General features: G+C 47.1%; 1 protein-coding gene across 5 annotated transcripts in view; it reads right to left on the minus strand.

The window, feature by feature from the left end:
* The window catches only part of LOC107733373 (protein unc-80 homolog), a 60,775-nt gene that overhangs the window by 5,959 nt on the left and 43,444 nt on the right, over positions 1 to 11,372 (minus strand). For 4 of the 5 annotated variants that reach the window (XM_016544983.1, XM_016544986.1, XM_016544985.1 and 1 more), the window contains 11 exons: positions 7,603 to 7,726; positions 7,400 to 7,525; positions 7,169 to 7,292; positions 6,860 to 7,066; positions 6,577 to 6,761; positions 5,923 to 6,088; positions 3,759 to 3,941; positions 2,859 to 3,006; positions 2,626 to 2,682; positions 1,826 to 1,907; positions 166 to 283 (listed from right to left, as the gene is read on the minus strand). In XM_016544983.1, coding sequence (XP_016400469.1) covers positions 166 to 283; positions 1,826 to 1,907; positions 2,626 to 2,682; positions 2,859 to 3,006; positions 3,759 to 3,941; positions 5,923 to 6,088; positions 6,577 to 6,761; positions 6,860 to 7,066; positions 7,169 to 7,292; positions 7,400 to 7,525; positions 7,603 to 7,726 — 1,520 coding nt within the window. The remainder of the gene's footprint in view (positions 1 to 165; positions 284 to 1,825; positions 1,908 to 2,625; positions 2,683 to 2,858; positions 3,007 to 3,758; positions 3,942 to 5,922; positions 6,089 to 6,576; positions 6,762 to 6,859; positions 7,067 to 7,168; positions 7,293 to 7,399; positions 7,526 to 7,602; positions 7,727 to 11,372) is intronic. The other variant, XM_016544984.1, reaches the window with a different exon arrangement.

The following is an 11,372-nucleotide window of genomic DNA, read 5'->3' on the forward strand; positions in this document are numbered from 1 at the left end:
GCTATAAACACACACACAGATATATATATATATATATATATATATATATATATATTATTATTATTATTATTATTATAAGGTTCATGTTTAATGTTAAATCTTCTGCACACAGGCGTCACTGATATTCATTTCCTTTTTTAATGTAGTTACACAAACAACACGAACCCCTGTCCAGTGGTTTACTCTTAGGCTGAATGTTCCTGCGGGTTGTTGAGAGTCTGGCTCCCTGACGTCCACGAGACTCATCCTGCACCCTCTGTATAGACAGCAGGGGTCGCCGTAGCTACAAGACACAGTGCCTCAATTTTATGCCTTGACATAATACACCGAATGCAAAAAATAAGACTGTGTTCTGAGCGCTCACCTGCCTAAGTCCTCTCTTACGACCGAGTGGTGGCTGGATGAGCAGATTCTGCTGTCCTGGTTCACTCTGCACGCTAGCAACCCTGAAGGACAGACACACAAATGGAGCTGATGAGCTCAAACTGCCCGAAGAGCTGAACACAATCCCTGTTAAATCCTCCTAATAAATTGGAGAGTTAAGAGGAAATGTGTCCCATCCACAAATCCCCATCAGTCCATAGCCCTCCACCAATGAAACACAGGGACAGGGACGAATCAAGAAAGCATGAATCACAGGTCAGAACCTGCAATGTCATCCACAAAAAACAAAGGGGAATAGAGAAGCTGGTATAGCAGTATGAGCAGGAGGATGTGAACATCCTATATGAACTAAGCCATTTTGTAAAATTTGCAGAATTTGTCAGATTCATCTGATGTCAGATCAGAAAAAAGACATTTCTTCATGTCTAATTATCTACTTTACACCTGCTAGACCATACTTCCCAGCCCCACAGATTGGCCCCCCAGAGAGGAACTCCAATTTGAGCAGCAAAAAGCCTGAAACATGAGTGGACACCATGACACCATGAGGCTCGCTGGAGATGACATGAGTACCACATAGTGATTAAACGTAGACGGGCATCATTGTCCCTAGCCAAGAGAGAAAGAAAGACAGAAAGAAACAGTGACTTGGAGTGGATGAGAAGAGAAAGAGAGAGAGATCCTAGTGAGGAATCAAGTTGGATGTGATGAACAGGGAAGGCAGGCCCAGCCCTGGCACACAGATGGTGAGACACTGCCCACACAGGGCCAACACACTGTACCTAGACAGGTTACCCTCCTCCAGAAGCCCCTGGGATTCATCTAGCACATTGGGTTCACTGTAGAGTTGGGCAGGGAACAAGATTAGGGGAATAATAAGAGAGACATGCAACCCCCCAGCTGTAGATCAGCCCTCTCTTAAAGGGAAAGATATGGTAAGATTGGATAAATAAGGTTGTTATAGACAGTTTTCGGTCTGAAGGAGCTTTAGTTTTGAAGAAGGGTGTTTGTTTACCTGTGACTGGGCAGCATGGTGCTAATGCCTGGTTCAGGCTGAGTGGCAGCTGACACCGTGGCGTGACTGGAGAAACGCCGCTGGGAAATAAGTCTGGGGAGGAAAGCTTCGTGCTCACTTACCACGCTGGGGATGCTGATGGAGTCATCTGAAAGCAACAGAGTAAAAGTTAACATGGATCATTCAACATTAAAATGCATCTACAAAATTACTCTGCAATAAAACCCATCAATTTTACATTAAACTTGCCATGCAGCAATTAAGTCATTTTTAAAGATAATTTTATGCAAGGTCATACAAGGTGACTGCTTTGATAGTACACCTTTGGTTAATATTCCCTACACTAACAGGTAAACAGTGCCTCAATTTTATGCCTTGACATAATACACCGAATGCAAAAAATAAGACTGTGTTCTGAGCGCTCACCTGCCTAAGTCCTCTCTTACGACCGAGTGGTGGCTGGATGAGCAGATTCTGCTGTCCTGGTTCACTCTGCACGCTAGCAACCCTGAAGGACAGACACACAAATGGAGCTGATGAGCTCAAACTGCCCGAAGAGCTGAACACAATCCCTGTTAAATCCTCCTAATAAATTGGAGAGTTAAGAGGAAATGTGTCCCATCCACAAATCCCCATCAGTCCATAGCCCTCCACCAATGAAACACAGGGACAGGGACGAATCAAGAAAGCATGAATCACAGGTCAGAACCTGCAATGTCATCCACAAAAAACAAAGGGGAATAGAGAAGCTGGTATAGCAGTATGAGCAGGAGGATGTGAACATCCTATATGAACTAAGCCATTTTGTAAAATTTGCAGAATTTGTCAGATTCATCTGATGTCAGATCAGAAAAAAGACATTTCTTCATGTCTAATTATCTACTTTACACCTGCTAGACCATACTTCCCAGCCCCACAGATTGGCCCCCCAGAGAGGAACTCCAATTTGAGCAGCAAAAAGCCTGAAACATGAGTGGACACCATGACACCATGAGGCTCGCTGGAGATGACATGAGTACCACATAGTGATTAAACGTAGACGGGCATCATTGTCCCTAGCCAAGAGAGAAAGAAAGACCGAAAGAAATAGTGACTTGGAGTGGATGAGAAGAGAAAGAGAGAGATCCTAGTGAGGAATTAAGTTGGATGTGATGAACAGGGAAGGCAGGCCCAGCCCTGGCACACAGATGGTGAGACACTGCCCACACAGGGCCAACACACTGTACCTAGACAGGTTACCCTCCTCCAGAAGCCCCTGGGATTCATCTAGCACATTGGGTTCACTGTAGAGTTGGGCAGGGAACAAGATTAGGGGAATAATAAGAGAGACATGCAACCCCCCAGCTGTAGATCAGCCCTCTCTTAAAGGGAAAGATATGGTAAGATTGGATAAATAAGGTTGTTATAGACAGTTTTCGGTCTGAAGGAGCTTTAGTTTTGAAGAAGGGTGTTTGTTTACCTGTGACTGGGCAGCATGGTGCTAATGCCTGGTTCAGGCTGAGTGGCAGCTGACACCGTGGCGTGACTGGAGAAACGCCGCTGGGAAATAAGTCTGGGGAGGAAAGCTTCGTGCTCACTTACCACGCTGGGGATGCTGATGGAGTCATCTGAAAGCAACAGAGTAAAAGTTAACATGGATCATTCAACAATAAAATGCATCTACAAAATTACTCAGCAATAAAACCCATCAATTTTACATTAAACTTGCCATGCAGCAATTAAGTCATTTTTAAAAATAATTTTATGCAAGGTCATGCAAGGTGACTGCTTTGATAGTACACCTTTGGTTAATATTCCCTACATTAACAGGTAACCAGTAACACTACTTACAGTAACACAAATATCTAGCTCAGTCTTGAATCTCTAGATAATGCAGGCTGATAGGTCCTTTACATCTGCTAGCAATCATATGATTTACTACATGGCACATGCTGATTCTGCAGCCAATGAGATCCCTTGCTCAACATTTAAAAAGTTTGGTTCAGTGTTCGCTGTAAGCTGGTCCTACAGTGCACTCTGAAAGTTGCAGTAAACATGTAAGCTGGTCACTACAGTTGCTCTGAAACCCTCCACCTCCCTCAGCTCCACCTGTCTAGATCTGCTCGAAGATTTATGTATGTCTATTCATGCATTATAGTATGAGTCATATATATGGCATATATATATATATATATATATATATATACATACATATATTTATGAACAGACTGTTATTTTAAGTCAAATCTTTTCAAAGAACAGGTTTATGAAGAAAGTGATGTCATTTGGATTGACATGAGGGTGAGTAAATGATGACAGAATTTAAATGTTTTGAGTGAACTAGTTTTTAAGAAGAATCCAAAGAGGATGAATCACACACTTTCCTCCTCTTCCTCATCGGTACACCGACTGAGTGTGTCCTGTGAGGGCTGGCGTGAGGGTTGGCTCTCTTGCTCCCAGACAGTTCCTGTACCGGTGTTTGAGCGGGACATGGTGGCCAGACTCAACCTGTATGCAGAGGTGGATGTGCCAACGGTACTGATGGAAGTCTTTCCTTGGTATGCTGAAAAAAAGGGAGAGATAAAGCCCAGTTTTAATCCCAATTTAAACCACAAAACCTGAATACCTGACAGAGAATCACGTACATGTAGACTGCACATTTTGTCTCTTTTGTCTGACACATCAAACATAGATGAAGCTACTCATAGATGAGTCAATAACTAGATATATCCTTTGTAGATAATGTGTAGATAATGTGGTTGCAAAAAAAAAAGACATTATTGTGTAACCTAACAACAAGCCATATATAACAAAGTAAGTGAAGTGGAGTGCATTAACAGGAAAAAATCTGCTTTCTGGAACTGTGATCGGTTGCAACTGAAAAACAGCTCAACCAGCTGCTTCGGGTGGCCCGAAGGCGACAAAAATACATTATTGAGGAGAGCTTTGCCACATCAATCTATAAAAGACTGTGGGATTCAGTGAAAGCTATTCAGTGAACTAGCAGGAGACTTTTCATTCCCATGGAACAACTTCATAAAGAGAATGAATTAAATTAATTTTATTGTATTGTGTATTGTATTTTATTACAGCCTTTCTGCTGAAGACTTTTGCAAAGGAACTGACCCCAGAAAACGAGCCAGTTGAACATTAACCCTATCCTGATCAAATGGTATCACTCTTTCTTAGATCAACACCCTCTCAGACCCAAAAATATCGCACACAGGTGCTCCTCAGGGTTGCATGAGCTCGCCTGTACATTTTACACACTACACTAATGACTGTGTAAGCTCACACATGGGGAATTACATCTTTCAATTTTCAGATGATACAGCCACCCTGAGCCTACTGTACAAAGAGAGTGATCCATCTATCTATCACTGAAGAAGAACTTTGAACAGTGGTGTGATGCCAATAAATGGATTTTAAATGATAACAAAATGGAAGATATGGTGTTTGACCACAGAGCAGTCGGTGTTCATAGTCCTGTTGTTATTCATGACACTCAAATTAAACCAACATTCCTATAAGTACCTTGGCATCCATATTGACAACATGCTTATATGTCAGATTCATGTTGACAATTTATGTGCTAAACTCCAACAAAGACTGCACTTCTTGAGAAGACTCAGACTGTATGGTGTCAACGAAAAAATCATGACTGTGTTTTATCAGGCTATTCTGGAGAGTCTAATCAGGTACGAGATCCAAGCTTGGTATGGTAACCTCTCTGTACAATTAAAAAACAGACTTTCTTACATTGTCCAGACTGCCATGAAAACTGTGGAGCTGAAAGATCATCCATCGCTCCAAACATTATTTGAGCAGTCTGTGTACAGAGGGGCTCACAAGATACTGTCTGATCCTTCTCACATCTTACATCCTGAATATGTGCCTCTGCCTTCAGGAAGAAGGTACAGAGTGCCCAAATGACGACTCAACCGGTTCAAAAGCTCTTTTGTGCCTGCCTCCATTAGAATTTTGAATGGCATTGATGGCATGATTTGTTTCTGGTCAGCACTGATTATCTAACATTACATAATGTTTTATACTATTTCTTCTTATTTACTGCTAGTTATTGTTAATTATTTTTGATTCTATGGTTTATGAAGCAACTACTTGTGCAATAGTGGTTTTTCAGTTGTGCAATGTGACATCTGCTATACCTGTCTACATGTCCTGCTCCCCTGTATGGTATGGTTTATGTGAGATATACTGTATGTGATTTAGTTATTTATGTGTGATTTGTTTGTGCAGCATGTACTAAGCACAAGAAAAATTTCCCCTAAGGGGACAATAAAGTATATTGTATCATATTGTATTTCAGGTCTTGGAGTCTCTACTAATGAGCTGAACATGTGTGATTAAGGAGACATGCAAAATGTTCACTGTTGGGGGGCTCCAGGAACGTGGTTGAGAACCACTGTATTAACCCATAGTTAAGGATGACCTGGGGTTAACAAAGTGTGACCAATTTTACTGAGAGATTTTTGAGAGATAAACTTTTGTTTTCTAGGTAATATCCCGATAAAGCCCGTTCTCACCGGAGCCGCTGTGCACAGCCTCTTTCAGGATCTTGAGCTCGTTGCTGAACTCAGCAAACAGAGAGCTCTTGCAGAGGGACCGCGGGATGAAACGACGCTCTAGTTGCTCTGCAATATGGTGACGGGCCGTGATCTCCTCCTGAGACTCAGCTGGTTGGGTTAACAGCTGAAAGTAGAGACATGAAGACTTTTTCATGAATATGAATTAAATGAGCAACTGATACATCACCAAGGCTGATAAATTGGCCGATACTCGGAACTGTTTTAATTGTCAGTATCATTATGACTGATTAATGTGGTGTGCATTATATCCAAACGGTGTGAACTGATAGTGGTCAAGAGACTCAATTGATTGGATCACTGGATCGATGTTGTTTGCTAATTAATAATATACACTACAATATTCCATTGTGACAATTTTCCAGTTGTCACTTTCTGTTTCATGGTGACTTTAAAATTATATAATAAGTAGTCATTTTAGTGCAGCAGTGTTGAACGTGTTATTTACTAACTTAAAATAAATGTGTGATACCATACATATCACTTTATATCAGCCACCCTTCAAGATACCGATATTGGCTATTAAAAACCCATATCGGTCGATCACTAATAGAGAATTCAAAAAGGTAGCACATATCCTCAAAATCTGCCCACCTTGCACTGTATGAAGGGGCGCAGTAGAATGAAGATTGGAATTCTTGTGCGCACTATGAAGTCAATGAAATCCCAGAAAGCCAGACCGCCAACTTTACGCAGGGCCATTTCCTTGACCTGTAGACTCAGCTTGTACCATTGATTACCCAACTGTCGCTCAAAGCAAATTAAGACCACCTTCAGAGCTAGAGAGAGCAGATTAAAAAAAAATTATAAAATGTACAGACATCTTTTAAATATTTTTTCTTATATCACCATCCAACCCTCTCTAGGGCTCTAGTACCAAGATAAGCTGCTTGGCTGGTGGATTCAGCCAGTCCCTCTCTACGCAGGTCTTTCCCAGTGTCCCCTGGGGTAGAGCAGTGGGCAGGGGATGCGTCCAGAACAAAGTTCTTACTGCGGGAAGTGCTGATAATGCGTGGAGGTAACAGGATGTTAATGACTGTCTGCAAAAGTAGAAATACCTCCGGCTGCTCCAGGTTAGGGCTGTCTGTGAAGGGAAAACATAAATAAACATTGTAAATTACATTCAATTGCATTATGAATTTAAGCATATTTAAATTCCTGGTTATGTTTGTTCTCTAAGGCAGACCTTTACTCCCTGAGCCCACAGTCAATATAAATGGAATCAAGAGGTTAAGCAGCATCCCCTCTCGTCTCTCTTGATTGGTGAAAGGGGAGATCACATGACTGAGAGGAAAATCATCCTTTAAAGCCTAAATTTGGAGGAAGACATTAAACATGTGCATATGATTATAGGCAGAAATATGTCAATGAACTGATATGCACAGTAGAATTATCTATAGGAAGGAACAGATTATACCTGGATCTGCATGGCAACCAAACGCACAACCGCTGTACTGAAGGGAAGAGGAGGAGACAGGTACGGACTCAAATGCAACAAGGGAAGTCCATCTGCCACACTAGATGGCCCCACAACCCCCATCACCTAAACACATACATCTTTATGTAAACACATACACATCACACAAAGGATATCACCAGCGGTGGGTGTTTGGGACTCACCAGGTTGACACAGACGTTGATTAGAGATCGCAGGTGAGGGAGGAAGGAAATGATTGGCTGCCGATGAAGTGTCAAACAAATCCCTTCAATCAGACTGCTAGCTGCCTCCCACTCCACCTGCCTCCTGAAAACAACACACAGACTTCAACTTTCAAAAGACAAACATCAACAAGGTATCATACATTAGGTTCCCTGTCGATACTTCGCTCATACTGTGCTTGCTACTTGCTAAAGACGCTATGGGAAAAAGCCTTTTTTCTCCTGAACTGAAGCCTTTTTTCAATCACGCAGTGAAACTGCATGGCCATTGGTTTGTGCAGTGCATTAAAAAACGAATCAATGGCCCGGCAGCGGTGCTGCACAAGCCTATGGCGACAAAGCCCGCCAGAGCCTGCCAGAATGGGCGGAGCCATCTGGCTATATAAGCGGGCGTTCGCCACAGGATTCTCAGGTTACTTTGACTGAAGTGACGACTGAGTCGTGCGACTACATAGCACGGCTAGCAACGCAGTACTCGTTCCCGTATCTCAGGGAACCAAGAACGAACCAATGGCTAGGCAGCGGAGCTGCACGAGCCTATGGCGGCGAAGCCCGCCAAAGTCCGCCAGAATGGGCGGGGCATCTGGCTATATAAGCGGGCGTTCGCCACAGGATTCTCAGATTTCTTCTCCTTCAGCGACGACTCTACGCTCAACGCTGATCCCGAAAGCCTTCTCGCCGTTGACACGCCTCGCAGCTGATCCCGAAAGCCTTCTCGCCGTTGACACGCATCGCAGCAGCTTCGGTCCTGTTCCCCTGCCGCCATCCGGCGCTTCTAAAAGAGCAAATTGGCGTTGTTGCAAATGCCACGCCGTTACTGCGGTTCGTGCAGGGCTCCCCTCCACGCCGATGACGGCCATGCGGAGTGCGTTTCCTGCTTGGGGAAACCCCATGCGGTAGCCGCTCTCACGGGAACTGATTGTTCTCATTGTGAGAACTTCAGTCTCGCCTCTCTTCGCTCACGGATCGCTTTCTTTTCAGAGAGTGGCTCCGCCCCTCGCGCCCTCCCGTTTTCTTCCTCCCAGGGACCTGTGAGGAAAAAACAGCGGGACAGAGGACTTGAGCGTTCGAATGCGGATGAGCTCACGTCGGCCCAGATCCCGCGTGCCTCGCCCTCGCCACAGAGAGAGGATTCACCCGTCTTCTTTTCCCAGCCTGACCAGCATCCCTCTGCCAGCATGAGCGATCTGGTCTCGTTTGGGGGGAGTGAGGACGAGCTGCCTGATGACAGCATGTCATTGGCAGCCTCGGACGGCTGATCCCGAAAGCCTTCTCGCCGTTGACACGCATCGCAGCAGCTTCGGTCCTGTTCCCCTGCCGCCATCCGGCGCTTCTAAAAGAGCAAATTGGCGTTGTTGCAAATGCCACGCCGTTACTGCGGTTCGTGCAGGGCTCCCCTCCACGCCGATGACGGCCATGCGGAGTGCGTTTCCTGCTTGGGGAAATCCCATGCGGAAGCTGCGCTCACGGGAACTGATTGTTCTCACTACGAGAACTTCAGTCTCACCTCTCTCCACTCGCGAATCGCTTTCTTTTCAGAGAGTGGCTCCGCCCCTCGCGCCCTCCCGTTTTCTTCCTCCCAGGGACCTGTGAGGAAAAAACAGCGGGGCAGAGGACTTGAGCGTTCGAATGCGGACGAGCTCACGTCGGTCCAGATCCCGCGTGCCTCGCCCTCGCCACAGAGAGAGGATTCACCCGTCTTCTTTTCCCAGCCTGACCAGCATCCCTCTGCCAGCATGAGCGATCTGGTCTCGTTTGGGGGGAGTGAGGACGAGCTGCCTGATGACAGCATGTCATTGGCAGCCTCGGACGCAGAGGAGCTGTCGGGCTCAGTTACAGATCCCGCCCCCTTGCCGTCGTCCACGCCCAGCGCCGCCAAAGCCGGGATGGATGCCGAACTTCTCCGTATCCTCTCGAAGGCAGTCGAGGAGCTGGGTTTGGAGTGGTCTCTACCAGAGGAGCCCTCTCGCAGCCGTCTGGACGAGTGGTTCCTGCCGGGCGCCGTCAGGCCCCTCTTCAGCGCTCCTCTCCATATTTCCAAGGAGGTTCATGACGAGCTCACCAAATCATGGCGCGCTCCCTATTCCGCCCACCTCTATACTTCTATTTCATCCGCCCTCACCTCTATTGACGTCGCTGAAGAGAAGGGATACGAGAACCTGCCTCACCTGGATGAGCCGGAGGCCACGCATCTCTGCCCACCCACGGGTATTGGATGGAAGGCAAAGGTCCCCCATCCATCCAAGCCGTGTAGGACCACTTCAGCACTCGCTGGACACGCCTACTCGTCGGCTGGACAGGCGGCTTCGGCGCTCCATTCTATGGCGGTCCTCCAGGTCTTTCAGGCCAAGATCCTCGCCTCCACGGAGGAGTCTGGCCTGGACCCCGCGACTCTCAGGGACCTGAGGAGCGCGACTGACCTGGCTCTGCACGCCACCACGACCACCGCTCAGGCAATTGGGAGATCGATGGCCAGCCTTGTGGTGCTCGAGCGCCATCTATGGCTAACACTAACGGAACTCAAGGACGCGGATAAGGTCCCCTTCCTTGACACCCCGATCTCTCCCAACGGCCTCTTCGGACCGGCGGTCAAAGGGTTCGCCGAGCACCTCACGGAGGCACAGAAGTCGTCCCAGGCCATGCAACACTTCCTGCCAAAGCGCTTCAACGCCGCTGCTGCTCCTAGTCACCCTAAGTCTACGCCGACTCAGCAGCCCGCGAAGCCAGCGCCTGACGCCCCTGCCGTTCAGCCTGCCAAGACTCAGCAGACACGAGGGCGTTCCCGCTCGGCCAGACGCTACCCCTTTCCTAAGTGCCAAGGACCCCGACCCAAGGTAGCGTTGGACCCGGCGCCTCCGGCGTCTTCCTGATCTGCAAGACAGGAAGAGGATGGGGCCAGGTCTCGCTGCAGCCGGACCACCCCCCAAGCGACCTCTCTTAAGCCTCCTATCACCCCGTTCAACCCTGGGTGCAGAGGGAAATGTGTTTGTTAAGAGGATGGGGCCAGGTCTCGCTGCAGCCGGACCACCCCCCAAGCGACCTCTCTTAAGACTCCTATCACCCAGTTCAACCCTGGGTGCAGAGGGAAATGTGTTTGTTGTGAACTCTGGGCCCGTTCAAGCCCCCAAGCAACCAACCGCTGTTATAGCGGGAAAAATAAAACACATACACTTTCAAAAAGAGAGCAAATTTCCTCTTCCATTTCCCACGAGTGCCCTGCCTTCGGGCAGCCAGTAACTCGAGCTAATCCAACCCCTAACCACGCGGGCCGAGGCCTGGCAGGCCATCCCTGGAGTGTCAAATTGGGTTATGGGGATAATAAAATGAGATTATTCACTCCAATTCACTCAAAGACCCCAGCGCTTCAGCGGTGTGGTCCCCACCCTGCAAAGCAGGGATGCTCACGTCCTGCGCTCAGAGGTGATGAATCTGCTTGCAAAAGGAGCTGTAGAAACGGTTCCTCCAGCTCAGAGCGAGACGGGCTTCTACAGCCGTTACTTCCTCGTCCCAAAAAGGGATGGTGGCCTCCGGCCCATCCTCGATCTCAGACACCTGAATCACGCCCTCATGAAAAGGTCATTCAGGATGACTACGCTGAAACAGATCCTCGCGCAGATTCGCTCAGGGGACTGGTTCTTTTCTCTGGACCTGAAAGATGCATACTTTCACATCCAGATAGCCCCCCGTCACAGACGATTCTTGAGATTCGCCTTCGAGGGAGTGGCTTATCA

The sequence above is a fragment of the Sinocyclocheilus rhinocerous genome, unplaced genomic scaffold (genome assembly GCF_001515625.1).
Source record: "Sinocyclocheilus rhinocerous isolate Xijiao unplaced genomic scaffold, SAMN03320098_v1.1 scaffold3688, whole genome shotgun sequence".
Taxonomy (NCBI): Eukaryota; Metazoa; Chordata; class Actinopteri; order Cypriniformes; family Cyprinidae; genus Sinocyclocheilus; species Sinocyclocheilus rhinocerous.